Raw genomic sequence first — 27,789 nt, 5'->3', positions numbered from 1 at the left:
CAGGTACAGCCCCCACTTTGACCTTTACAGACTCTGCCTCCTTAGAAAGTTCTGCCCCATGGTATCTACATGACTAACTCTCACCTACTTCAAAGATTTTTTTTATTTTTTTAAGTAATCTCTACACCCATTGTGGGGCTCGAACTTACAACCCCGAGATCAAGAGTCGCATGTTCTACCGACTGAGGCAGCCAGACACCCCATTTTAAAGCATTTTTAAAAACTTTTAAGTAATCTCATCTACTTCAAATCGTTGCTCAAATGTCTTCTCTTCAGTGAATTCTACCCAGACCACACTCCTTAAAATTACAAACCTCCCACTGCCTGATTATCCTTCCTTTTCCTTTATCCCATAGAATTTTATCACAGTTCTAACATGTTAGGTAATTTAATGAAATTTGTCGATCATCTATCTCTAAAGATTTGTGCACCCCAAGTGCTTAGAATACTGTCAAGCACATACCTGAATGAATGAATGAGTGGATGGAATGGTTTAGATTCCACATGGTAGGAGCTCAGTCTATGTTTATTATCGGTCATGAAATACTACATTTACCATGGATTAAGATGCTAAACCAGAGCATGGAGCCTATTTATAGTTGTCAGCTCTGCAACTATAATGATTATAGATAATATACACCAAAATTGTAACAGTACTTATCTCTGGAAGGGCAATGTTCATTGCAAGGGCATCTATACCTTTATTTGTAGCATTAATGTGTTATATTTTTCCCAAAAGATTACTTATGTAATTGAAATACCAATTTTAAAACAAAAAATTAAAGGTTTGAAAGTAATGTTAAGAAAGAAAAGTAAAAGCGAGTAGAATTTTTCAATCTGAAGGCAGGCAAAAGGAGAGCAATTTTAAAGGCAGATTAATAGAAAATGGGCTTAATGCAATATGAAAATTGGTGCCTACAACTACTCATAATAGAAATGGGATATTCTGAGTTATAGAATAACATTTCAAAATATTAGATTTTTAACAAGACATGGTCCTGCCCACATGTGAGAGCTAAACCCATGACCTATTCACTTCAATTCTGGGATACCGTAATGCCTAAAAATTCATAATTCTTAAAGATAGGGAGACGGAAAAATTAAACTTTAACACTAAGATATTGCTTTAAGAATTGTCTTTAAAAAAAAAAAAGAATTGTCTTAACACTTTTCCCCTCAACAACAGAATACTGAAGGGGCATGAATCAAAACGAAAATTGTTTGAAAATCCAAATGTTTTTATTAATATCAAGTATTTTCACTGGCTTACCTCTCTGTCCCCTTTAAGCGAAGTATATCCAATATTGCTTTATTAGATTGTACATATATCGTAATAAGTAAATTCTACTTAGTTTCTAGGCCAAAATTTAACAGATTACAGTTACAAACCAGTGAAGAAAAATAAATCCACTTTGGCCAAAATATAGTATGTTTGAGTATGATTACGTCAAACTTCCTCAATTAACATTAATATTTGATGGCTAATCTAATAATTAGAAAAGCGTATTTTTCTTCTAGGTACTTGTTATTTTTTTCATGTACAGCTGACCCTTCAACAACAGGGGTCTGAATTGCGCAAGTCCACTTACTTACACACCATTTTTTTTCTATGCAGTACAGTATTGAATTTTCTCTTCTTTGTAACTTTCTTAGCGACATTTTTTCCCTAGCTTCATTGTAAGAATACAGCATATAATACATATAATATGCTAAATATGTATTAATCAACTGTGTATATAATCAGGCTATTATTAAAATTTGGGGGGAGTCAAAAGTTATACGTGGATTTGACTGTGCAGGGGGGGGGATCAGCACCCCTAATTCCCACATTGTTCAGAGTCAACTGTACTTATAATACAGGACTTTTTCAAAATTTTCATGAGATTGGACTATAGGACTTTTCCAGAAAGAGGCAGGACACTCTTCCAGTATGTTAGAACAAAGTCTACGGCAGCTCTGTATACCTCATATAGTAAAGTTACTTAATGTGAGTTAAAAAATTACGTTCAGATGATCTTTTCCACTTATATTTCAGTGGTATCTAGTTAGTATTTACACAATAATTTTGAGCAAATGGTTTTTACAGGGCAAAATGGATATAGTTTCTCATGGTTTTTGCAACTGATAGTTCCCCAAATACCGTATTATACTGAGAACAAGCATGCCACTGAAGAAATATTAACATTCGACTTGCTGGTTTTCATCTCAAAATAAGTGCATCTAATTTTACTGTAGAAGTTGTACCAACACATAAACACAGAAAATTTTGCATTCTCCCAAATGTGTCATCATTAGGTAAAAATTCATCTAGGCAAAATAGTATTTATGCTTCCATTTTATTGTTTTTAAGAATTAAACTGCCACCTCAGTAGTCTTAAGAGCAATATAATGAAACATACATACATTTAATTTAGACTTATGTCCATCATAGCTTCAAAGGCTTCCCTGAAATAAGGCTGGGATTCACATCTTTTTCCTTAAGGAAAGAAAAACTAACAGTAATTTTGTTATCCTTCTACCCACCCACCCTCATTCAAACAATAACTGGATGAATTCAAGTCTAACACCATTTAAAAATTTTGTCTGCTATAACACATTCATCTGATCTGCCTCCCTGCATAACACATATTTTTTTAAACCTAACTGAAAAGAAATCATTTTCTTAAAAGTCTATGAGAATTCTCTTAAACATGTGGAAGTTTATCATGATACTAATTGTTTTGTCCAATACATAGGCTAAGTGGTTTCATACCACGTTCAACTCTAGCGAATTTCAATGAAAACAGGAGAGCTCCTCATAGATAGCTGAAAAGCTCTAAAGTGAATTTGGCTATTTTCTTATTACGAGAAACAAAGAATGGTATTGGATTTTCAACAGTAATATTTTAACAGCTCCTAAACAGGGGCATGAAAAGGAATCAAGTTTGCACCAGTCCAAGTACCTACAGTAATGTGATAGAAGCACTCACCACCACCATTTCACACTAGTTCATACTTCACTCCCACGCTTCTAATAAGAATTTCTCACTAGATCTATTGCATTAACACTGGACTCTCAAATTGCTAGATGTGAAAAATCACTCAATTAACTTTAAAAAAAAAAAGCATATTCGTTATTTTCAGCTGGTCGAGGTTGAAATGATCACTGATATCATCTCTAACTTCAGCTCTCAGTTCACAGATGCCTCTGCATCTGATGATCCAAGATGAGAAACTGGTTTCGGCCTGTATCTGACAGAATTAAATGGTCAATTAGCCATCAGTTCACCCTTTGTCAAAAAGAAATGTTCTAAATTTATGCACTACAAACTAGTTAATAAATGATATCTGCATACTACACTTTTCATGTTTATATTATGCACCATTTTAGGGGGGAGGAAATACTTCACAGGGGTTTATTCAAAGGATATAAAATGATATCCTAAGAGTGTTGATTTATACATATGAGTTCTGTATAAAACGTAAGTGGTCATCTTAGCTGGACTGTAACAAGCCCCTATAATGCAAAAGCTGACTCTAAAGGCACCTTATAAAGCTCTGAAATTCACAATTTAGTCATTACTTTTCTCTTATACAAAATCATCTGGCAGTCTGCACTGTTGACTCCATTTTAAAACGTTCCAAACTTTATAGTGCTTAACCAATAAAAGGAATAGGAAATAATTAATAGTTTTAAAATTTCAAGTTAGAGAAAAAAACCTTATCACACAGTAATGAAACCTGAGCAACGCCAAGTTTGTGATTACAAGAACGTCCTTCATTAATACAGTACTCCTCGACGGCATTCCTACTGTACTTTAAAACCCAATAGACAAGAACCCACTCAAAGCACAGATCAAACTCTACCAGGAAATGAGGAATTATACAAAGCTTATTCAGCCCTAAATGTTTAGTTTAAGACAATGAGCAGAGTAGAACACACTTCATCTAAATAACACAATTTAAACAGTTCTATAAAATAATGTTACTTTAGATTAGTAAATGTGGTGCATCATGTGATTCCAACCATTTGGTAGAAAGCACTAACGAGTAACAGTACCCCCAACGGCTTGGAGCCTGCAGAGTCCATTGCTTTGGCCGTATCTTTCCAAATAATTACTAATGCCTTTTAATATTATGAACATAAATATGGAATTCCAATGTATTTTGGTGCTCCTGAGGCTGCCTAAAAATGAAAAGGCATCCAAGTGAAGTGCATTATATACTTAATATACCTCAAAATTTCAGTGCCTAAAATGTGAAATAATTCTCTACCATTTAACAGTCTGCCTTACAGTAAATTCTAGTAGATTTTTACTTTTAGGATTTTATTGTAACTTTGGGAAATTAGTGGTAAAACATATGGTTTTAAAAAACAGTATGTGGCTGCACTTAAATTCACATAAAAATAGCATTTTTACAACCATTTTGAAATTTAATCCTTTTACACAGGTTAACAAAATGTATCACAAGAAAAACTAAACATTGGATTTAACAAAAGCCATATTTTTGAAAGTGGAACAATGAAAAATTCTTCTCAAATTTTTTACAAATGGTCACCTCTGGGTCAATTTACCACACTAGGGGAACAAAGTTGTTAAAATATAGCTGTGCTCAACTGAGCGACTTATCTGCACTACAGTATAGTACTTGAAGTCAATTCTAAGGTCAAGATTTAAAACCATTTTAAGAGACAAGACCCTAAGTGTTTTATGGTCACCTCAGTAAGAGGTACTTTTCCTTCCCCAAAACAGTCAAAGCTTAATTAAAAGATTGACTATACATAAGTTTTTTTTTCCCTCATCAAATCTTCAGTTCAAAGTACTATTAATCATTGGTAATACGGTCTATATCTTGTCTGATCTGGATGATGTGGTCCAGGAAGTGGGGTTTGAGAAGGCGGGCCCTGCATTCGTGGAGGAGGAGGTGGCCCTCTTGGTGCCGGCCATATACCAGGACTCATTCCCCCTGGTTGTGTAAATGGAGGGCTCAGAGTTCCTTGATCTTCAGTGAACTGGGGTAAAGAGTTAGGATTGTAATGGTGAGGAGGGGGTGCAGTTACAGGTGGACCACCATGTTGAGGTGGGGGAGGTCCTGGAGGAGGATGATTCATATAAGGTGGCATCTGGGCAATAATATGTCCAGGGGGAGGGGTGATTGGTGGTGGAGCAGAGGTCATTGGTGGAGGTGGAGCTTGGCTATAAACCAAGTGAGGAGTACCTGCGGCCTGGGGAGGATGTGGCATTGGATGGCTTATTGGTGGTGGAGGAGGTGGGGGTGGTGCATAATGTTGCTGTGGAGGCATAATATGATGAGGGTGCGAAACCACTGGTTGACCCTGATATTCAGGATGGTGGTGAGCAGGTGCTGGGGCAGGAGGTGGTGGTTCTCTAGCACCTGAATTTGAGTCATCCTGAATAGGGACGGTTATTAAATTGCTGTGTTTTCTTGTTGAAATACGAAAGGTTTCCTGACTGACCGAACGAGGTGGAGGTGGAGCCATGGACAACTCTGCAGGAGGCGCGCGGATGTCCTCGTGGGGCTGATTATAGTGCTCGTGTGGCACGTGTTGCAAAGGAGGTGGTGGCATCATGATGTGCTGCTTTGGTGGAATGTGGCTCATATGGTGCTTGTCCGGCGGCATTATAAAGCGATCGGGGATTTCGGCTGGTGGTGGGGCAATAGGCGGATGGACGTTTTCAAGTGAAGCGCGGGCAACAGGTTTTCCAGCTCTCATATGGCGGTGGTTGATATGAGCCTGTAAGTCTCTCTGAGACAAGTATGTTCTCTTGCACCCTTGAACAATGCTACACATGAAGAGAGAACCTCGTGTACACTGCTCGATTCGCTGCACAGGATCACTACAGCTAAATTAGAAGGGGGAAAAAATTGATTTACTGAAAGCAGACTATAAAAATAATATATGCCTGTTTCTAAAATCGGTTGTGGAAAATATCGCAGGAGTTCACAATTAAAAGTTGTAGTTACTGTAAGTGAACCTTTCATCTCTCCCACTCTGTAGTCTGTTCCCTATTAAGCATCAGCTTTCCACCAAATTCAGACCTCTTGATACAAAAAAACATTATAAGTTACAAGTGCTCATCAAACAGAATATGTTTTAAGAAAAGACCTATTCTTCCTAAGACCTAGAATGATCTGGTTGTCTCAAACACCTCTACGCTTTCATCCATTTGCAAAAATATCCAGAAAGGATAAACCAAAGATGTGTCATAGTCATGGAATCCAAACTTGTTTGGTATTTACTGAGCAGTAAGTATGTGCTGAGCAAACAATACGAAGTAAAAGATGCTGCAAGGACTACAAAAATGAGTAAGATCATCCTAATCAGCAGGCTTCCTAAAATTCAACAACGTGAACAATTTAAATTCAAACCCTGACTATCCAGAGTCCCTTAAGGAAGAATTACCAGACAATTTTACTACGAAAAAGTATTACACACCCCCTTCTAAACTCTAAGCACTAAATTTAACTCAACATTTTCTTACTGACTCAGGGTCAAGTTGTAACTTTTCTTCATTCACTGTATTTAATCCACACTTGCCTGTGGCGTCTCTGAAGAAATAGTGGAAAGACGACTGCACCAGGTACCAGAAGAACTGGGGTAAGCACTGCTCTGGCAACTTGGAGAAGTCTTTTCATCTTTTTATCTCTTCATCTGCCATATGGGGTTAAAACATGCCCTCTACCTAATCACAATGTTCTTTTTTTTTTTTTTAATCTACTTTGCCCTACTTAAAAGAATATTCTAGGATAAATGAAACAATGAAAGTGACAGGATTGAATCACTAGTGAAGCACTATGTAGGCACAGATAGAAGCTCTGATCATTGAACATGTGTGTCAGGTCATCTGAGACTATATTAAATGGCTCTCTATTCTTGATTTTGAGCTGTGTCCACACTTCCATCCTAGCTGTAAGGCTGGCACTCCTTGATCCTAGCAGGCTTCCCCTGAGTGGCCATTTGGCACAGTTCTCATTTTTTGCTTCTAATTTGCTGTAAACTCAGAAATATCTCTACAGTAACAGGATGTAAGGCACTTTGCTTTGGGTGATGCTTAAAAGCAACAGTAGATATTTATATTAACGTGCGCTGCCATTTCTTCTCTTCCTGATTTGAGTCTGTTAAACAGCCAGATAGGCTTATGTTCTCAAATAGCTAAGGGCCAACCAGTGAGGTGCTTACTTGGGAGTTACACCTAATATCTTGAAAACTAAATTCCCTTTTAAATATTAATATTAGAACACTTAGTGAATCATCCTTTCTCTCTCAGTGATGTCAGTCTTCCTACACCACAAAAAGAAACCATCCCCTGCAACTGTCCATAATTCTGTTATCAACCAATACTACCAATCTTGAGATAGCTTCTGACACAGGTTATAAAATCTCAGAAGCCTACAACTGCTCTAAGGAAGTTTGTCTCACAGCTTTCTCAAGTCTTCTATCAGGGGTTCTAAATGGATATAAAAATCCCCAATTTACTCTGGATCTTTCAAGACCATCCCAAACTGGATCAGTATCAACCAAAATACCTCTAGATCTTCTTCATAACTTGTCTGAGCTGACGCCATGATGGTGTCCTAAGACATACTCGAGATACAAATAATAAGACTTGAAGGTAATAAATAAGAGCTTATACTTAACATAGTACTTATTGTATGTTAGCTACTACACATATACATACTAGTTTAGTTCTAACAACAACACACGGAGGTAGATACTATTATCAGCTCCATTTTACTGATGAAGAAACCTGTCACATAACTAATAAGTGGCAGAATACAGATTTGAAGCCAGGAATTCTAATTCCAAAGTCTCTGTTCTCAATCACTGCTTGATACTATCTCTCTAGTGACCCATCAGAAAAAAACAAAAATACAGAACAACTGTTTTGGTTTATAACACTAATTTTGTGATGACAAATATATTTGTTTTGGCCAATCTGAACTGACAGATAATAGCTACCTAGGCCTATCCTAAGGAGAAGGATATCCTAAGGAGAAGAAAGATTAGCTATGTCTGCATATTTGATATCCTGCTGCTGACTTACATCATACCCTGACCTTTAACCTGGATTACAATTCATCCCATCACAAACTTTATTATTTAAAAATGTAATGATAATCTTACCCTGGACACATCTTATCTCCTTTTTTTTCATGTAAAATAGCACAGTCATAGCAAAAAACATGCTTGCATGGAATCTGTGAACAGAGACATAATAGTTAAGCACATGAGAATTTAAAATATTTCCATAAAAAGTAACTGTAAGCATAGTAACCTAGACACAGAAGGCACTTGAGAACGATTCATCAAAACAACAAACAAAAACATTAAGTACTAGTCACAGAAAAGCAACAGTTAACCTTTTTCAGTAACAAAGCCCTTTAAGAATATAAGGAGAACTTTGGCCCTTTCCCCAATAAATGAATACATGTGCATCTGCTTACACTTTCTGGAAGTATAAACGCTATGAGTTTCATCCTGTGGTTCCTAGCATGTAAAGCTCCTAAAGAAGCCCACACTATCCAAAGTAATCTACAGATTCAATGCAATTTTTCACAGAACTAGAACAAGAAGTCCTAAAATTTGTATGGAACCACAAAAGACCCCGAACAGTCAAAGTAATCTTGAGAAAGAACAAATCTGGAGGTATCACAATCCCAGATTTCAAACTAAACTACAAAGCTGTAGTAATTAAAACAGGATGGTATTGGCACAAAACAGATACAAATGAATGAAACAGAGTTGAGCCCAGAAATAAACACATGCTCATATGGTCAATTAATCTACGACAGAGAAAACAAAAATACACAACGGGGAAAATGCAGTCTCTTCAATAAATGGTGTTGGGAAACTGGACAGCCAGGAAAAGAATGAAACTGCACCACTTTCTTATACCATACACAAAAATAAACTCAAAATGGATTAAAAACCTACATGTATGACCTGAAACCATAAAACTCCTAAAAGAAAACACAGGCAGCAATTTCTTGAACAGCAATCTTAGCAACATTTTTCTAGATATGTCTCCTCAAAGAAAACAAAAGCAAAAATAAATAACTGGGACTACAACAAACTAAAATGCTTTTGCACAGCAAAGGAAACCATCAACAAAACAAAAAGACAACCTACTGAATGGGAGAAGAAATTTGCAAATGATATATGCAATTAGGGGTTAATACCTAAAACACATAAAGAACTCATACAACTCAACACCAAAACAAACAAACAAACAAAAAACCAAACACCAAATAACCTGATTAAAATGGGCTGAGGACCTGAATAAACATTTTTTTTTTTTTTTTTAAAGATTTTATTTATTTGACAGAGAGAGACACAGCGAGAGAGGGAACACAAGCAGGGGGAGTGGGAGAGGGAGCAGAATCCCTGCTGAGCAGGGAGCCCGATGCGGGGCTCGATCCCAGGACCCTGGGATCATGACCTGAGCCGAAGGCAGACGCTTAACGACTGAGCCACTCAGGCACCCCTGAATAAACATTTTTCCAAAGAAGACATACAGATGGCCCATAGGCAAGTGAAAAGATGCTCAACATCACTAATCATCAGAGAAATGCAAATCAAACCACAATAAGATATCACCTTACATCTGTCTGAATGGCTAGTATCAAAAAGACAAGAAATAACGTGTTGGTGAGGATGTAGAGAAAAAAGAACCCTCACTGCACTGCTGGTAAAAATGTAAATTGGTGCAGCCACTGTGGAAAACTGTGTGGAAGTTCCTCAAAAAACTAAAACTTGAAGTACCATACGATCCAGTAATTCCACTTCTGGGAATTTACCTGAGGAAAACAAAAAACACTAATTCGAAAAGGCATATGCACCCTTATGCTTACTGCAACATTATTTATAATAGCCAAGATATGGAAGCAACCCAAGTGTCTAATGATAGCTAAATGGATAAAGAAGATGTGGTACATATACACAATGGGATATTTAAAAATTATAATAAAATAATAAATAATACAAAAATAATAATACAATAAAAGTAATAATAAATAATACACACACTAAAAATATTTATAATTAGGGGGGTGGGAGGGATGGGGTGGCTGGGTGACAGACACTGGGGAAGGTATGTGCTATGGTGAGTGCTGTGAATTGTATAGGACTGTTGAATCACAGACCTGTACCTCTGAAACAAATAATACATTATATGTTAAAAAAAAAAAGAAGATAGTAAGAAGGGAAAAATGAAGGGGGGGAAATCGGAAGGGGAGACGAACCATGAGACACTATGGACTCTGAGAAACAAACTGAGGGTTCTAGAGGGGAGGGGGGTGAGGGGATGGGTTAGCCTGGTGATGGGTATTAAAGAGGGCACGTACTGAATGGAACACTGGGTGTTATATGCAAACAATGAATCATGGAACAGTACATCAAAAAACTAACGATGTAATGTATAATAAAACATAATAAAATAAAAAAATAATAAAAATAAAAATACATGTAATTAAAAAAATACACTTAAAAAGAATTAAATCTTGCCATTTGCAACAATGTGGATGCACCCAGAGGGTGTTGTGCTAAGTAAAGTCAGTCAGAGAAAGGGGCACCTGCGTGGCTCCGTCAGTTAAACAACTGACTCTTGATTTCAGCTCAGGTCAGATTTCAGGGTTATGAGATTGAGCCCCGCATCAACCTCCATGCCCAGCAGGAGTCTGCTTGAGATTCTCTCCCTCTGCCCTGCCCCCCCATGAGCACATGTGCTCTCTCTCTAAAATAAATAAATCTTTTAAAAAAACATAACAGAGAAAGACAAATACCATATGATTTCACTCACATGTAGAATATAAAAAACAAAACAAACACAACAACAAAAAGAGAAACAGTCATAAATACAGAGTACACATTAGTGGTTGTGGCAAAATAGGTGAAGGTGATTAAGAGGTACAAACTTCCAGTTATAAAACAAGTCACAGGAATGAAAAGTACAGCATAATCAATATTGAAATATACTGAATTATATTATACAATACTGAAATATAGTCAATAATATTGTAATAACTTTGTGTGGTGAAAGATGGTAACCACACTTATCATGGTGAGCACAGTGTAATGTATGTAATTGTCAAACCACTATGTTGTACACCTGAAACTAATTTAATGTCAACTATACTTCAATTAAAAATAAAAAAATTAAAAATTAAAAAAAAAACTCCCCAAAAATACCATAACCGTGTTTTATCTTATCCTGTTCCTCCTGAAACTATTCCAAAGCAATAAAATAAGAAATATCTCCTACATTTCATATAAGTAGCATTTTTCTCTGGCAGTTGATAAACTTATAAAAATCCAAAAATAAATCAGAAGGACAGGGTAAAACGATGTTAAACCATTTTAAAATTCACAATCCATCACTGTTATTTAGTTATGTTATACAGCAAAGCAAGAGTGTACAATTTATGCCCTCTACCAGCAGATATGTTACTGAGTTCAATTTTTTTTTTCAAACACAAATGTAAAACTATCTTTTTTTAAGGGAGGATGTGTCAAAATTACTATAAAATTACAGCGAGGGGGTTGTAATTGTTTTTAATGATTAGAATTCAATTCTCCAAAATTCTAATTATTAGTTTTACATTAAAAATTATAACCTTCAGAAATGAGTAACTGATTTTATTCTTTAAACAAGAAAACATTTTTCCTTAATAAACTATAATAAATGTATACTAACAACTATCAAACAGTCCAAAGAAGTTAAGTTTTCAGAAGTTAGTTTCCTTAGTATTTTTTAAGCAAGTCAAGAATTTGTCAGTTATATTAAATACACGTTATCCCAAAATTTCCCTTAGCCATTTCATACTTATTTAAAAATGTCACAAATTCAGTATTAAACAGTGATAAACCTATCTACTTAAATTTCAGAATCCCATCTCTATGCAAATTTTACATTTACTAAAACATTTTAGTACTACTTACCATTCGCCCATAGATTTTAATAGGCAATCCACATTTGTCACAGAAATGTACTGGTGTATCATCCTTTTCACCTAAGATGTTTATCTGTTGAAATGATATAATTAAAATTTCCTTTTTAAGCATTTCTAAAAATTATATTTATAATTATGCAATGAATTGGCTAGTATTTATAAAAGTTCTTAGAACAATTAAGGGTTTCTTGGTATAGTTCCTATATATTCCACATCATTAGCTGTGCCACTGTTAGGTTTTTTTCTCTTAGTGTTTATGGTTATTGATTTTACTTCACTTTACTGAAAATTACTTTCAAATTATTTTTGAAAATAGTGGAAACAGGGCATTAATAAACAAATCATTTGAGTGTTCTCTAAAAAGCTTAGTAGCTGCAATAAAAGCTCAAACCATTCTTTATTCTGATTGTTCTAATAAAATACTTGGTATTTTATTGTTCTAATAATATTTTTTATTTTTAGTTATACCTGGAAGTCCCAAAAAAGGTGTCCAGGAAATCTTCGCTGATTTCCAAAAAGTTCGCCCCCTTTACAGTCATACCGTTCTTCTTCATTATAATCAAATCCTTCTGAGAAAAGAAAGTGTTAAAGATTAACTTTCAAAGCCTAAACTTCATTTTGGAAGTACATGTATATGGTACCACAGACCTGTTCACCGAAAAGCCTGTCTGAAGCCTTTCAAAGCTCTTCTAAGGACAAGATAATCAAGACTAGTTTGAGTTTAAAATATCAGCTAGAAATGATCTTGGCAACCATCTAGTCCAACACTCTTACTCCACAATTGAGAATATTGTAGCATTGAGACCCATAATAACTCAACACACAGATTAGTGGTAGAGCCAGAACAGACCTCAGAACTCTTCACTCCCATTCAAGTGCTCTTATTAACTCATCAGACTATCTCTAGTTTAAACTTCACTAATTACCATCATCACACTTGTTGCACAAACTTTTAAGATACTGATCACCACTTATTCTAATCTACCTACAAAAGTGGTATCAGGCTGCAAGAGGCTGATTTTATTGCCATAAGTATATAATGGAAACAAAGAATTCTGCAGATTTTCTTCTTACGACTTAGTAAATTAGGTATCCTCTCCTTCAGTCTTAAAACTGAGCCTGATTTTAGAAACAACAACATATTCATACTTCAGCCTTTCAGTTAAAACCTCTCCCTGGTTTATCAACCAAACAGCAGAAGCCATATCATATCTATTTACAAGTATCCTCTTCTACACTGCATGTACCAATAAAGTTATGAAGATCAAATGGGCTCAATTTCTCTGACCCTGATCACAATCTTCTCATCTCATACAAAAGAAAAGACAACCAATGGATAGTCTGATGGTAATTCTAGGTAGAATCCAATCACCTAAAGTAAAGCTGAGAAGACACATCTATCCCTCCAAAATGCCAGGCTTCTCATGTCTCTTTTGGCCCTAGAACTGGTAAACAGAGTAGCCCAAGCACACAAGTTTTAACTTTACCCACATGGCTAAATTACAGCACCTGTGTATGGATAGGCACATGGACAGACACACAAATACAATGATGCAAGAATTTTTCAAAGCTGATATAGACAATTCAGTGCACTAATTACCTCCAATACAAAGGAGATATAAAGATATAAAGTTCAAAGTTATAAAGTTACAAATGAGTGACCATAGACTCTTATATGACCCATTTATACCTTATAAAAGCTGCTGTCATCTAAAACTCAAAATAAGGAAAATCAATTTCTCTTATTTATCTAAAATGCAGAAAGCAACAAACAAGGAAATAAGGAACCCATAATCATTTTTCAGAGTAGTTCAACCTGTACTCCCATCCTTAAACTACAAACTATATATATTCACATAGATATATCAGCACCCAAAACTCCCTATTCTGATCAATGCCTAGGAAAAACACCAATCACTTATTATTTTTTTAACCCCAAGTAAGTGAATCTAAAGTATTCAAAAATTATCTTCAGCCTCAGTTTGCTGTATTAAGAGAGAGAATGGTAACAGTAGTTCCCTCTAGAAAGGGGTGTGGGCTTGGGGAGTGAGAGGAGAGGGAATGAAGGGACATCTGAGAGGAAAAGGATAGAAAGGGGTTTTTAGCTTTTTTGCCTTGTTTGGATTATTACAACAAGAATTTATTTGCATATTAGTGGGTAGTTTTTAGAAATTATTAAAAGAAACCGAAAGACCAAAGAGAGGGCACCCCAGGTTATGGAGAGTGCGGCAGCAGCCCTAAGTTGCTACCACTACAATTTAGAACATTTGACTTCAAATGTACTTGTTCAGATGGGGAGAGATACCCTACAATACAAGGAAGCATAATATGAGGTATAATTAAAATATTTTGATTCCAAAAAGAAATACAGACAGATTGCTGGAAAAGAACAGAAAATCTAGAAACAGACATAAATAAATACGTTTAGACGTTTAATGTACGATAATGATGGGATACCATTTGGCACAGAAAAGATCACTCAATAGTTGGGACAAACAGCTAGCTGTTTTAGAGAAAAAATAAATAGAGCCAAACTCTACTTTATTTTTTTAATAACCAAATATATGTCCATAAGTGTTCCAATGCCAGCTAACTTTTTCTGTAAAAGGCTAGATAAGTGAATATTTTAGGCTGTGTTGGTCTCTTATAATTACTCAACTAAGCCATTATAGTGTGAAAGCAGCCATGAACAGTACTTAAATGAATGGGCATAGCTGTGATCCAATAAGACTTTACAAAAACTGGGCTGGATTTGGTCCACAGGCCATAGTTTGCTGACCGTGTACTAAAGGGTAAGAGGGGAAAACTATTTTATGCTCATGAAATAGGGGAAAGGCCTTTCTATGAATTTTATAAAACCCAGAAGTCATAACAGAAAAGACTGGATTGGTATCTGACTACAAAGAATCTTCAAACTTCTATACAATAAAAACTGTATATATAAAATGCAAAAGACAAATGGTGAATATACACAATATATGACAAAGAGCCAATTTGTACATTAATTTGTAAAGAACTCATAAAAGCCAATTTGTAAAATAATTTGTAAAGAACTCATAAAAATCAGGAGAAAGACAACAAAACAGGAAAAAAAAATGGTTAAAGGATATGAACAGGTAGATCCTAGGCAAAACACATACACTATGAAAAGATATATACATAACCCCACTCATAATTAAAGAAATGTATATCAAAACAAAAATTTTAAAAGGGTAATAGTCCGTCCCAATATTGGTGTGTGGGAATATAAACTGATGTATTTTCTTGAAGAGCTATTTGACAATATCAGTTAAAATCTAAAATGCATAGTATCCATCAAGTTATAAAATACCCAAATCAGGCAGTATAAATTCTACACCAAGTATACATGCTAAGCTATATGTACAAGAATATTTACTACAACATTGTTTTTAACAGCAAAAAAGTTAGAAAAATTACTAAATTATGGCATATCCATAAAAAAATATCTAAACCTATTTTCTTAAATGAGTACATCTGTACATACTGATAAACGGCAAAATTTCAAATGCATCTTACATGCAAAAAGGGCAGTTATACATTAAAAGGTACTATAAAAAATTATTTTGGTGAAGTACTGTCAAGGTAGAGGAACAAATTTCACTTTTAATATTATGTTTTCTGCAATATTATTTAAGTTTTTTTTTTTTAACAACACGCAGTGTTACTTTCAGTAACAAAAGAAAAAACCAAAAATATTATAAAGGAAGAGAAAAAGTACATGCCAAAATGAGAAGTCAAACAAACAGACTAAAAAATGAAGACAGTAAGATAAAAAAAAGATCTTAAGTAAATAAATAAATAAGACCACATGGATTATTTGGTGGAATGAGATACAAAAGACAGACTTGTGGACTTGTCAGTTAAAACAAATTACCTTCATCACCAGGTGGAGCCTTTGCAGGCATCCTGTTTATAGTCCTTGGAGTTCGAGGTGCAGTTTTGGCTTTGTTCCCTTGTTTGGAGATGAGCTTTATAGGAATTCGTCTTCGAACATCAAGACCACCCAATGATCCAGAACTATTAGTGCCTTGTAACTCATTATCTATGTCAGAAGAAAAAAGTTGTAATTTCTTTTAGTTTTCCTTTTTTGAAGATTATTCTGCCACAGGTATTAAAGTTACATACCCAACATTATCAAGGGCTAGATATCTGGGCTCTGATTTTAAATATAATGTTATGTAAGTTTAAACACTAACTTTCTCTGTACTGGATAAAACCTTAATGCAATGCTTTTTGAGACACACAACCCTTTAAAAAGTTGACAGAAGTTATAGAACCTCTCCCTAAAGTAGAAAATAAAAATTTTCATATGATTCCAGAAGAGTTTACAGAAAACATAAAGAACTCTTCATAAGCCCAAGATAAGAACTTCTGTTTTTAACTAGAAGAGATTTTTTTCAAAGAAAAAAAAAAAGAGGAAGAGGAAGAAGGAGGAAAAGAAAGAAAATCATCCCTATTCTCCATCAAGCACACAAAACACTTGTTAAGTCAGTGAAGTGAATCTACATTAGGACAATAAAAAAAAACAAAACACAAAACTAACACTGACAATGGCAAAATTAAAGAAATAATGCACTTGAAAACGAAGTTAGTTTTAAGGAAGGTGATTATTTCCTTAGGGGTAAAATAGTTTTTCTAAAAAATATTCAAGAATAGCAAAAATTATTACACCATTTAATAGCAGAAACATGCAATAATGTATTTGTGCTATAACCTTTCTAGATATATAATGAGAGTGTGTTATTCTGAGCAGCATCATAATGGAAACTCTAAACATTAGAGTTTAGGTGGATGCAAGGGTTCTGTGATTAAATTAGATCTAAATAGGGACACTTCCTAAGTCCCTGCTTGTTATTAGTTATGAAATAAATTAACTCATTGCTCATGAGTAATAGGAGCATTATTTCATAGAACTGACTCCATCTGAAGGTTGTCTCCCTTTTTTTCAAGTCTATGACAAAATATTACAATACGGAAAATATTCACCTTTACCTACTAAAGACACAAAGGGAAATGCCCTAAAATAGGAAATGCAAATAAAATAATTTTTTTTTAAAGATTTTATTTATTTATTTGACAGAGAGTGAGTCAGCGAGAGCAGGAACACAAGCAGGGGGAGTGGGAGAGGGAGAAGCAGGCTTCCCGCTGAGCAGGGAGCCCGATGTGGGGCTTGATCCCAGGACCCTGGGATCATGACCTGAGCCGAAGGCAGACGCTTAACGAATGAGCCACCCAGGTGCCACCCAAATAAAATAATTTTTAAAAAGTAATGTTTTAAATGTGACAAATTATTGAACTGGCCCTGCAGGAGACAGTACAATCAAGATTGATAGGCACACTGTTCACATTACATTCAGTAAAGCCAAATTTGGAAGTAGTAACCTGGTACTAATGACCTCCAAGGCTACTAGGATCATAGACACATGTTAAATTGACATCAATTTGCACTCTTTCCGAACAATATTTATTTTAAGTTTTATTTATCTAAGTAATCTCTATACCCTACATGGGGCTCAAACTCACAACCTCGAGATGAAGAGTTGCACACTCTTTTGACCGAGCCAGCCAGGTGCCCCTCTTTCTAAACAATATTTAGAACAAAATGCAAAATAGGTCCTTAATAATTAATTTAAATATCTTTCAGTCTACTTTCTACTATTACTTTTACAATAGCTAATCCTCAAAGAAAAAATTCATGGAAAGGAATTACATGGGCCTAACCCTAACCCTAAACTCAACTTGGTCAACTTTCAACACTTCACAAAATGTATTAACAAGTTGAATAATGTATTTCATCTGCTTCCATTCTAGTTATTTATGTAAAAGTACCTACAAGCAATGTAATAGCCAAAGGACAGACACGAATCAATTTCTTTTTCTTGCTCAAAAGGTATTCCTGATTTTTCAATAAACTAAAAAAGCAAATTAATGTAGACAGATTTAACAGTTCAATGTTGTCCTTCATATATTAGAAGGACTCAACGGTTTTACCTAGACGAATAACCAAAATACCAACACTTCATTACTGCAAATCCTTTTCCCACCACCCTGAACACTTGTCACAACGGTTGCTTGCTTAGCCTACCACAACTTTTAGGAAGTCCACTGCCCCTTAACACCTTGCCACCTACCTCACAGACTGCAAGCCCATAAACAGAGTACAGCATTTAAGAGTGACATCACTCTGCGTTTGTCTTTTTTTTTTTTAATTAAAAATCAGAAAATACAGCACAATTTCTTTTTGAATATGCCAACTAAAAATATAAAGCCTGTAAGCACAAAAGTCCTTGGATATTACACAGAAAATGAGAACTAACACTGTAGGTGGCCATTTATTTTTCTTTTTTCAAGATTTTCTTAAGTAATCTCTACATCCAATGTGGGGCTTGAATTTACAACCCCAAGATTGAGTCACATGCTCTACTGGCTGAGCCAGCCAGGCACCTCTTTAACTTTGAGGCCATTTAAGGTGAATCCGCTTTAAAAAGGAAAAACAATTTATATTATAGTTTTTTAAAAAAAATATTCATTTAGAATTTTATCCTGAATTAAAGGAACCAAGAAATATTTTACAAAATTTAGATTTCAGTTACAACTAAGTGCTGACTCTTAGAACGACCAAAGAATGAATCAAGTGTTAATTGGAGTTTCTTGGGAGTAGTCTTTCCTAGCAAAATTCTATTAGAACACTACAAGATAGCCTTCATTTTATGTTTGACTTTTCAGCATGACCATAAATTCAGTCATTTTTGCATATAATATTCAAGGATTTAAATTTCCCCAAGAGCCTCTCTTAATCTTTTGACATTAAAATCTTTCTTTTCAGATGCCTACCTAATCATGTCTTCAATCAACTGGCATTTCCTCACTTGCCAATGATTTTTATTTGTGCTTCAAATAGTTATCAAATTCATGTTTATGAATTCCATGAAAACCTGTATCTTTTGCAAGCTTTGTAATCACAATCAATATATAGCACATGATACCATTTCCTGGAATGAAGCAAGGACAATGACTTATAACAAAATTAAAAGAATAGAAAAAAGAGGCACCTGGCTGGCTCAGTTGGTAGAACATGTGACTCTTGACCTAGGAGTTGTAAGTTCAAGCCCCACATTGGGTGTAGAGCTTACTTAAAAATAAAATCTTAAAAAAAAAAAAAGAATAGAGAAGGAGCAGCAGTGATATCTATATCTGACTAGGAACTAATTTTTTAAGTGGTTGGCTCATTTGTGAATATTTTCATGTCAGGATGACTCTTTCCTTTCTTAGGCAACATTTTAACTTAGAGAATTAGGATAATAAATACTCAGAGACACACCCAGCAATACTACAACTTCCTAACCTAACACCCTCTAAACTGTGGAAGGGGCTTAACCCCAAATTCTAGTAAAAGGCTCTAATGAGAAATGTTTTGCTCAAGTTGCATGCTTGAGCAAAACTTGTTTCAATTCTACAAAATTTCCAAATACTAGAGTTCCCTACAGCCTAGTTCTCGGCCCTCTTCCCCTCTGTATTCTCATTCCTTGGAGTGATCTCATCCATCTTCATTCCTTAAAATATTAGCTATCTGGTCCTAAGTCTCAAAGATGTATTTTTCAACCCGGATCTTTCCTCTGATCTCCACCTGACAGCACCCCTTGTATGTCCCAGTAAACAGCTCATACTTAGCAGTCCAAAATCTTGTTCCCAAGTTCCCAGGTCTCACCTTTACCACTTAAAAAAAAAAAAAAAAAAGTCCATTTTCCTCCAAAGTTTTCCCCAACTTAATAATGGGCACCACCTAGCTGCTCAAACCAGAAACCTAGGCATCTCTCCTTTCTCTCACAAAGCTCCTATTTGAGTTCTACTACCAAATATTGAATCTGCACACTCCCCTTCTCCCTAAACCAAGCCAACTTCACTAAGCTGAGCCTCTCTTCTTGTCTACTGCAATCACCGTCTAAATTGTCATTCTCCATGAACAACTTGTTAGTTTTAAAAGAAATTATGTTCCTCATGTACCCGTTCCATGGCTTGACATTGCACTTACCACGGCCTTCAAAGTCTTGCACGATCTGACTCCTGCCTTCCTTTCCTGCCTTCCTTTCCAATCTCTTAGGGCTCTGCTCTTCTTGCTAAGCTGTAACTGACTGACCTCTAAAAGTTTTCCTTCCTCAGAGTCTTTGTATTTGCTAGAAATGCTTTCCTCCTGACTAATTCCATAGATGGATTCTTCTCATCCATCAGATCTCAGCTTATAAATACTACCTTTACAGAACGACCCTCCCTGACCACCCTCTCTGAAGCTCCCTCCTATTAGTCTTTACCACAGACACGGTTTCATTTTTTTCAAAGCACTCATCATGATCTGTAATGTTTAGGTTTTTAAAAAAAACTTGTCTATCGTGTCTTCCCCAACAGAATGTAATCTCCATGAGGACAGGGACTCAGTCCGTCTTGTTTACAATTCCATCATTCCATCTCCAGGCATACCATATATTATGCTGACTAGCACTCACTACATTTTATAGAGAAATATAATTTTATATCACTATGTACAAAATTTTTTATTTTATTTTTTTTTTAGAAAGAGAGCACAAGCAGGGGGAGCGGCAGGCAGAGGGAGAAGCAGGCTACCCACTGAGCAAGAAGCCCAATATGGGACTCGATCCGAGGACCCTGGGATCATGACCCAAGCCGAAGGCAGACGCTCAACTGACTGAGCCACCCAGGCGTACCTATATGTACAAAATTAAGTAGGTATTTGATGACTGAGAACATCCTAACCAATACTTAATACAAAGAATATCCTTTTTTCCTACTTACGATATGGCTGATAAAACTGTACGGAACACTAACTCCCAAGTGCACCCATTCAATATCCAAAAACCACAAAGAAGAAAAAGCCAAACAACACATAACGAAGAGCGGAGTCATTCTTACTTGAGGAACGAGATGAGAATATCTTGAATTTAAACTCTCCTTTGTAAACGCCCCCAAATGATGAGTAAGGACCACAGCCGAAGCGCGGGGCACGCTTTGGGCTCAGGCAGAAAAGCCGCTCCGAGTATGATTCCGGAAACCATATCCGACTCCCTTCTCTCACCTCTAGTCCATGAAGGACCGGAGAGACAATAACGACGGCAGTGACCACCGCAGCACCCGCCCAAGGCTGACTGAGACAGCAGGAAGTCTCCAACCCACTCCCGCGCATCGACTCCCAGCGTAATGAGGCTTCCCCGACTCTGAGATTGGAATCTACCCGCCAGTCCCCAACACGTAGAGCAGAGCACCCGGGATGAGAAAAAAGGAGCCAGCGCTCTCTCGTCCCCACGAGGCCCGCGCCGCCCACCGTCTCGGCTGGGAGCTCAGCAGAACCAGAGAAGCGGCTGTTGCCGGCACCGAGGCTGTAGGTACCACACCGGACGGTAGGCCGGGAAGCAGCAGGCCCTTACCGGGCACGGGGAGGGGTCCGTGAGATTTCTTTCCCACCGCCACACCCCAGTGCTGTAGGGCGAGCGTATCCCCTCTCTGCCCGCTGGGCAGCCAGTCCCAGGCCGGCCAAGGGGGCATGGAACCGGGACCCCCACTGCCTCCGCCTCCTTACCAGTGTGATCCATGATTCGGCTCGCAGGGCACAGTGGGAGCGGAAGTCAACCGCGCCGGAGTCGCAGGGAGCGCGTGCGCTCTACCTTCCGGAGCCCGGGAGGCGGAAGTGCGACCAAGTTGCCGCGGCTTTGGCCTCCCCAGGTTTCCTTCTCTCTTATCCACTACCCAACTCCGGTGAGGGAGTCAGGCATAGTTCGGGGAGAGGGTGACAAAGAGGGTACGCGAAGAGCTTCCAGGTCGAGGTTGCTAAGCCTTCTCCTCACGTGCTTCAAGAGACAGTAGCCTTTAACTATGGAAAGGAGACCCACGGGAACGGGGGATGGGGAGAGCGGTAGCAGCCGGAGGAATAAGCTCGCGGCAGGTAAGGAGGCGCCCCGCCTCCGCGGAGCGTTGCCTTCTGGGACTTGTAGTGCGCTGGGGCCCCGGAGCCGGCCAGGTCTACTGCGCAGGCTCGGCCGTTGGGCTGGCCCCACCCCGGCGGGCGGAGTAACGGTTTGGAATCCCCCGAGTGCACGAGCGCCTGTCTCCTCCACCCGGTGCAGGGAAAGTGTAAACACGCGCGCTCCGGAAGGCGTCGTGCAGTGGGAGGTTTCCCAGGGGATGGCTGAGCTGGGAGAAGAGAAAGGCTCTGTGCTTATTGTCTAAATTTTGCTTTGTCCTGACGAGCTCCGCAGACCCTCGCAGGGCCGACTTGGTATACACCCCTGTTCCCACCGCTTGAGTTTCTAACAGTTGAAACACAGAACGCTTGACTAGCACTCGTTTTTTAGACCTAGGAGCGCCCTGACCACCTAAGGGCGCAGGGGACCCGCAGCTGCCCCTCCGGCGGGGGACAGCGGCAGGAAAGTGCGGAGCGGAGCCCGAGCAGGGGATGCACGCGCCGTGAGGCGGAGAGAGCGGCGGGGCTGGCCGGAAGGGAGAGGGTGAAAAGGAAAGGCCTAAGATGAGGAAGAGAGAGTTAGCACAACAGGCAGTACCTAGTTCCAGTTCTTGGTCCCCGGGGGTTGTGGTTGCGGCTGCCTTCATCGTCCTCGGCCAAAACAAAGGAAAGTGCCACAGAGTGTTTCCTGGGGACCCTCACTGCGGTCTCCACCTCGCCGACTCGGCTCATTTGTGTCCACTCCCTTCTCCGACCCTTTACACTTGGTGCTCTCGGATGAGTAGAAAGGAGCACAATTAGGAGAAAACACGAGCTTGGGAGCCGAGGGATTTGGGTTCTATTCCTGTCGTCCCTTGGTGACGACATCATTACCTTGGGTTGTTCACGCTTTCAGTGCCAGAGTTCCTGGATCAATAGGAGATTATTATTATATTGCCCTACTAATAGAAATGTTTCCGCGGTACTGAATTCTGGATAAAGGGTGTGCAGCGGTGTGTTGTATCTATAGTTATGCAGTAACAGCTTTGAGTCATAAAGATCAAAACTGTAAGTGTTCTGTGTTATCTGGTGAATGTTTTATTGGGGTCTTCAAAAAGACTTCCCCGTTATATCTGAAGCTTTATAAGCAAGTTTTTAGGTACAGTTACAACTAAGGATAATTGTGAATCAGAGTTACCCCTGCTTTTGTTGAAATGTACATTTCTGTATTACTAAGTGGTTTCCAAGATGCTTTCAATTGCTGAGCTTACTTTTTGTTTTGGAGGTTGGAGGAAGTTTAACCATACTTTCCCATTTCTCTGAATACAGTGCTGATACAATCGGGTATTTTTCATGCGTTCGAGGTACAGAAGAAGGTAGTTTTCACCTAGGAGGTGCTCTTTTTGTTTTTTTCTCTCTTCATATTTAGCCTATCAGCCATACTTCAAATTAATGCAAATCCAGGCTCATAATGGTATTATTAACGTCTGCTGATGCTCATATTTAAAGAATTAGAATAAAAAAGAGCCTTCAAACTATATTTTACATCATTTAGTCTGTAAATCAGATCAGAAGTTGTGTCAGCATTTTATGGTGCATCAAGTTATGAAAATTTACTGAGGGAACACTCACTTGTTTTAGATTTCCTGTTGATAAGTGTTAGACAAACAGTTGTTGAATTATTTGACATCTGTTGCTTTCATGCACTGCTTGTAGCATCTATGCTCTATATTCATTTCCCCCTTAGCTGTAGTTGTCTCACTTTATCAGGGCGGTAGCAGTGTGACAAATTAATCTCTTTACCTAAACTGATAACTGAAACTGTACATAGACTTTTATTTGATTACTGCTCTCTGATATCCATTGTTGGTGACCTCTGTGCTGTCATCACAGTTTATTAAAAGTCAACATTCTTAGTATGCTCTACATGCCTTCTATGTAATAATCTGTTATTATTGATTGTTATTATATTTAAACAACTTTTATAAAATGGAAAAAAGTAGATAAAAATAAAATTAGCAGCATGATTTAAAACAACAACAACAAAAAGTTGACATTCATATTTATTTTATAGCTTGGTGCTGTCCTGAGGTTTATAAAAACGAAACATGGTAGTAATGGGTGATCTGAAGCACTGAGGTGCATATTTTCATCTGACAGACGTGTCTGCTGGCCCATGACTCATAAGCTAATGTTCTTTAAGATGTTTTCATAACCTTCCACTTACATAGCACTGTTTACACTAAGAGAAAAATAGGGTGGGTATCAGAGAGCTTGTTTGACTTGTGCTGTTGGTCCATGTTTGGGAGTACTGAAAAATAAGCTATGATTGTACAGAATCTTGAAAAGTAAGATTCTAGAGTAACAGTTAAGAAAGAGCACATAGGGGTGCCTGGCTGGCTCAGTTGGTGGAGCATGTGACTCTTGATCTCAGGGTCATGAGTTCAAGTCCCAGGAGCTTGTTTGAGACTCCAGTACCAGGTCAGGACATCTCCTTAATGCTCTTTCAGTGGTATCACACTTTTGTGCCTAAGACTGCAGAAGGCAAGAACTGTATAAATAACGGTCCCTACAAGGATCAGACTGGCTAGCATTTATAGAAATAATTAAAAACACATATAATTAAATTCTAAGTGTTTTGAGGCAATGCAGTGCTACATACATTCAGAGAAAATAATGAGCAGTAGGACTGAGGGTAGTTAGGTAGACTTTATGGAGGGATTTAAGCTGACCCTTGATGAACAAATAGGATTTGGAGAGTGGGAGAGCAATGAAAGAGGCATATCAAGAAGGTAAGAGCAAGGGCGCAGAATGAGAATTGTTGTAACTTCTATAGAGGACAGCGATCAGCTTGACTTGTATTGTTGGTCCATGTCTGGGAGTACTGAAAAATAAAATTAAGGTATGATTGTACAGAACCTTGAAAAGTAAGATTCCAGAGTAACAGTTAAGAAAGAGCACATAGGGGATCCTGGCTGGCTCAGTTGGTGGAGCATGTGACTCGATCTCGGGGTCATGAGTTCAAGTCCCACATGTGGTGTGGAATTTACTTAAAAAAAACTTCTAATTACAAAAAAAGTACATAAAACCTAGCATGATATATATTATTCATATAAACAGCATAGTTCAGCAAGGTATATTTTTTAAAAATGAGCAGAACTTCAGTTTGTGGTGGGGGGTGGGGGGAGTGAATCAATACTATTACCTATAAGAGAAGAATGGTTGACCGGGGCACCTGGCTGGCTCAGTTGGTGGAGTGCGCAATTCTTAATCTCGGGGTCATAATCTACACCATGTTGGGTGTAGAGATTACTTACAAATAAAATCTTTAAAGAGAGGAGAGAAAGAACAGTTGGCCAGGAAACCAGAGACCGCTATGAGGTCCAAAATGCTTGTTAGTATGAATGAACTGTTAATAGGAGAAGAACTAATCAGAGTAGTGTCCACTATACATTAAAGAGTTTGATAAGTAGGGACACCTGGGTGGCTCCATCGGTTAAGCGTCCAACTCTTGGTTTCAGCTCAGGTCGTGAGATCAAGCCCTGCATCTGGCTCTGTCCTTAGTGCGGAGCCTTCTTAAGATTCTCTCTCTCCTTTTCCCTCTGCCCTTCCCCTGGTGTGCACATGCACACGCTCTCTCAAATAAATCTTAAAAAAAAAAAAGTTTGGTAAGTAGAAGTAGCTGGGAAGGGCAGTAGAATATAGCGATTAGGTAGATGAACTTGAGAGTTAAAGACTGGGGGTTCCAAGCCCGGTGCTGTCATTTCCCAGCTGCAAGCCTTTAGGCAGAGGACCTAATCTTTGTGGCTGACTTCCTTCCTTTGTAGAATGGGGATAACAATAGTACCTGTCTTTGGGGTTGTGAGAATTAAATGTTTTTATCAATCTGAAGCACTTAGTACTCTCTGGCATACAGTAAGCCCTCGTTAAATAGTAATTCATATTACCAGGGTAATTACTATAGTCATTGCTTCTTTTTTTTTTATAATACTTTTTTTTATTATGTTATGTTAATCACCATACATCATTAGTTTTTGATGTAGTGTTCCATGATTCATTGTTTGCGTATAACACCCAGTGCTCCATGTAGAACGTGCCCTCTTTAATACCCATCACCAGGCTAACCCATCCTCCCACCCCCCTCCCCTCTAGAACCCTCAGTTTGTTTTTCAGAGTCCATCGTCTCTCATGGTTCGTCTCCCCCTCCGATTTCCCCCCCTTCATTCTTCCCCTCCTGCTATCTTCTTCTTTTTTTCTTTTTAACATATATATAGTCATTGGTCTTAAGGTGATGGTTAAGATTAAATGAGATAGTAGTTAGTATAGCAGCTGGCACATCACTAAATGAATATTAGATGTTAGCTACAATTTTATTATTACCTATAAAATTGGATTGGAGATAGGTTTTGAGACAGGGTCAGTAGGGCTGATTTGAACCAATTAGCACACTGATACACAAAACAAAACTGATGTTTAGCTCAGATTCTGACTTCTCTGTATTGGAATCAGTTGAGTGATCTGCCCTCAAACTGGGTTAGTAGCCAGCCTTAACTCTAGCCCCACGCAGTCCCCAGCTTCCTCCTCTCCCTACCAGCTTTTGAACCTGAGCCCTAACACATTACCACAGCCAAGCCTTATCAAGTATGGCAGCCCGCTTTCCAAAGACCATCAAAAACTGGGCAAGAGACAAATTCAGGGAAAGAGAAGAAAGTTAAAGACTCCAAGGACTGAATATTGCTGATTGAAGGCATTCCCCCACTGTCATCCTTTGAGTCCTGGAAATATACATAACCCAAGTGGATAGGAGGCGTTTAATCTAGAGTGGTCCTGCAGCCTCTCTCCTCTTCTGAGAAGGCAGATTTTGCACTGGGTAACCGTTGAGCTGGATAGGCTACTCCTCCCTCCAGAGCCTCTGCTAAGAGGTAATTGCCTAGTTTTTTCTCTCAACATTTCTACTAAGCTTGCTCTTGAAAGAATGCCTAGGATATTACACTGCTTGATAGCGATGCCATGTTTGTAAGCAAGCAGCCTGTGATGCTGTTTCCTGGACCTGAGAAAGCTTTCACCCAAGGGCTCCCTGACCCTAAGCCCAGCTGCTACTCCATGCTGGTTAGAAAAGACTTTCAGGCTTTGCTGGTATACATGGCTTGTAAATAGGCCCTGTTACTGTTTAAATAAATGTCTATCACTATCAGAAATATATTTTACATCATAGCCCAGTACCTAAAAAAAAAACCCACATACAGATCACACATGTGTCATGAAACTATGTTTACCCTTACTATATGCAATTCCCTCTGCTGTTTCTATTCTCTCTGTCCCTGTAAAACAAATTGCTGGTTATGACTCACTAAAAATGTCAAAGTGGACTAATGACTTGGAACTTAAGTTTGAAAACCACTGCTTTATATCTCCCATGGTGTTTTGAAGAATTTATACTATTCTAGTAGACATGTCTGAGAGGACGGATAAATCTTACCACCAGGAGGACTTAATTCTTGTGTGGCTGTGCAAAGGGGTGATGAGGAAGAAGATAGATATCCAAGACCAAAGAATGCCAGGAAACTCAAGAGCAAGGTTACTTGGAGTTTCTTTCCTGTAATTAGTAATAGCCACCTCCTCAGAACTGGGTCTCCAAGTGAACAAAAACAATTTCTTGGCAGTTGATTGAACACCCACCCATACCTCAATTGAGGAAAATGCTGGGCATAGATTTGGAATTCTCACTCCTACCTTAAAACCTCCCTACCCATCAAGGCACTTGCTCGTGTGCTACTTTCTCCATCAAGCCTCCTCTGATTCATTCTTGCAACAGGTAATGTATGTAGTAGAGAAAAGAGTATGAATCAGGCAGAATTGGGTTCCAA

The 27,789-nt window shown here is 38.0% G+C and overlaps 1 protein-coding gene across 3 annotated transcripts; it reads right to left on the bottom strand.

Annotated features, from left to right (window-relative positions):
* Positions 1–1,150: 1,150 nt before the first annotated feature.
* CBLL1 (Cbl proto-oncogene like 1) lies at positions 1,151–23,759 on the bottom strand. 3 transcript variants are annotated; one of them, XM_032402391.1, is made up of 6 exons: positions 21,563–23,759; positions 15,848–16,015; positions 12,421–12,521; positions 11,942–12,025; positions 8,129–8,202; positions 1,151–5,846 (listed from the first exon to the last, which is right to left on the bottom strand). In XM_032402391.1, the coding sequence occupies exons 1-6, from the start codon at positions 21,573–21,575 to the stop codon at positions 4,811–4,813; spliced, it is 1,476 nt and encodes a 491-aa protein (XP_032258282.1). In that variant the 5' UTR covers positions 21,576–23,759; the 3' UTR covers positions 1,151–4,810. The 3 variants fall into 3 exon arrangements, with proteins under 3 accessions (XP_032258282.1, XP_032258280.1, XP_032258279.1); XM_032402389.1 differs by lacking the exon at positions 21,563–23,759 and adding an exon at positions 21,411–21,556; XM_032402388.1 differs by lacking the exon at positions 21,563–23,759 and adding an exon at positions 20,899–21,388.
* Between the last annotated feature and the right edge of the window lie 4,030 nt (positions 23,760–27,789).

Source organism: Phoca vitulina, unplaced genomic scaffold (genome assembly GCF_004348235.1).
Source record: "Phoca vitulina isolate PV1807 unplaced genomic scaffold, GSC_HSeal_1.0 scaffold4, whole genome shotgun sequence".
Classification (NCBI taxonomy): domain Eukaryota; kingdom Metazoa; phylum Chordata; class Mammalia; order Carnivora; family Phocidae; genus Phoca; species Phoca vitulina.
This window is presented reverse-complemented; position numbering and strand designations above follow the sequence as displayed.

What these genes read in the sequence shown, in the direction of transcription:
- CBLL1 (XM_032402388.1), bottom strand. Translation starts at nt 21,169, where the DNA reads ATGCGCGGGAGTGGGTTGGAGACTTCCTGCTGTCTCAGTCAGCCTTGG. An exon ending in ACCTTTTTTGGGACTTCCAG is followed by an intron (nt 12,026 to 12,420) that starts GTATAACTAAAA and finishes TCATTTCAACAG; the next exon opens with ATAAACATCTTAGGTGAAAA. An exon ending in TTAAAATCTATGGGCGAATG is followed by an intron (nt 8,203 to 11,941) that starts GTAAGTAGTACT and finishes CTCTGTTCACAG; the next exon opens with ATTCCATGCAAGCATGTTTT.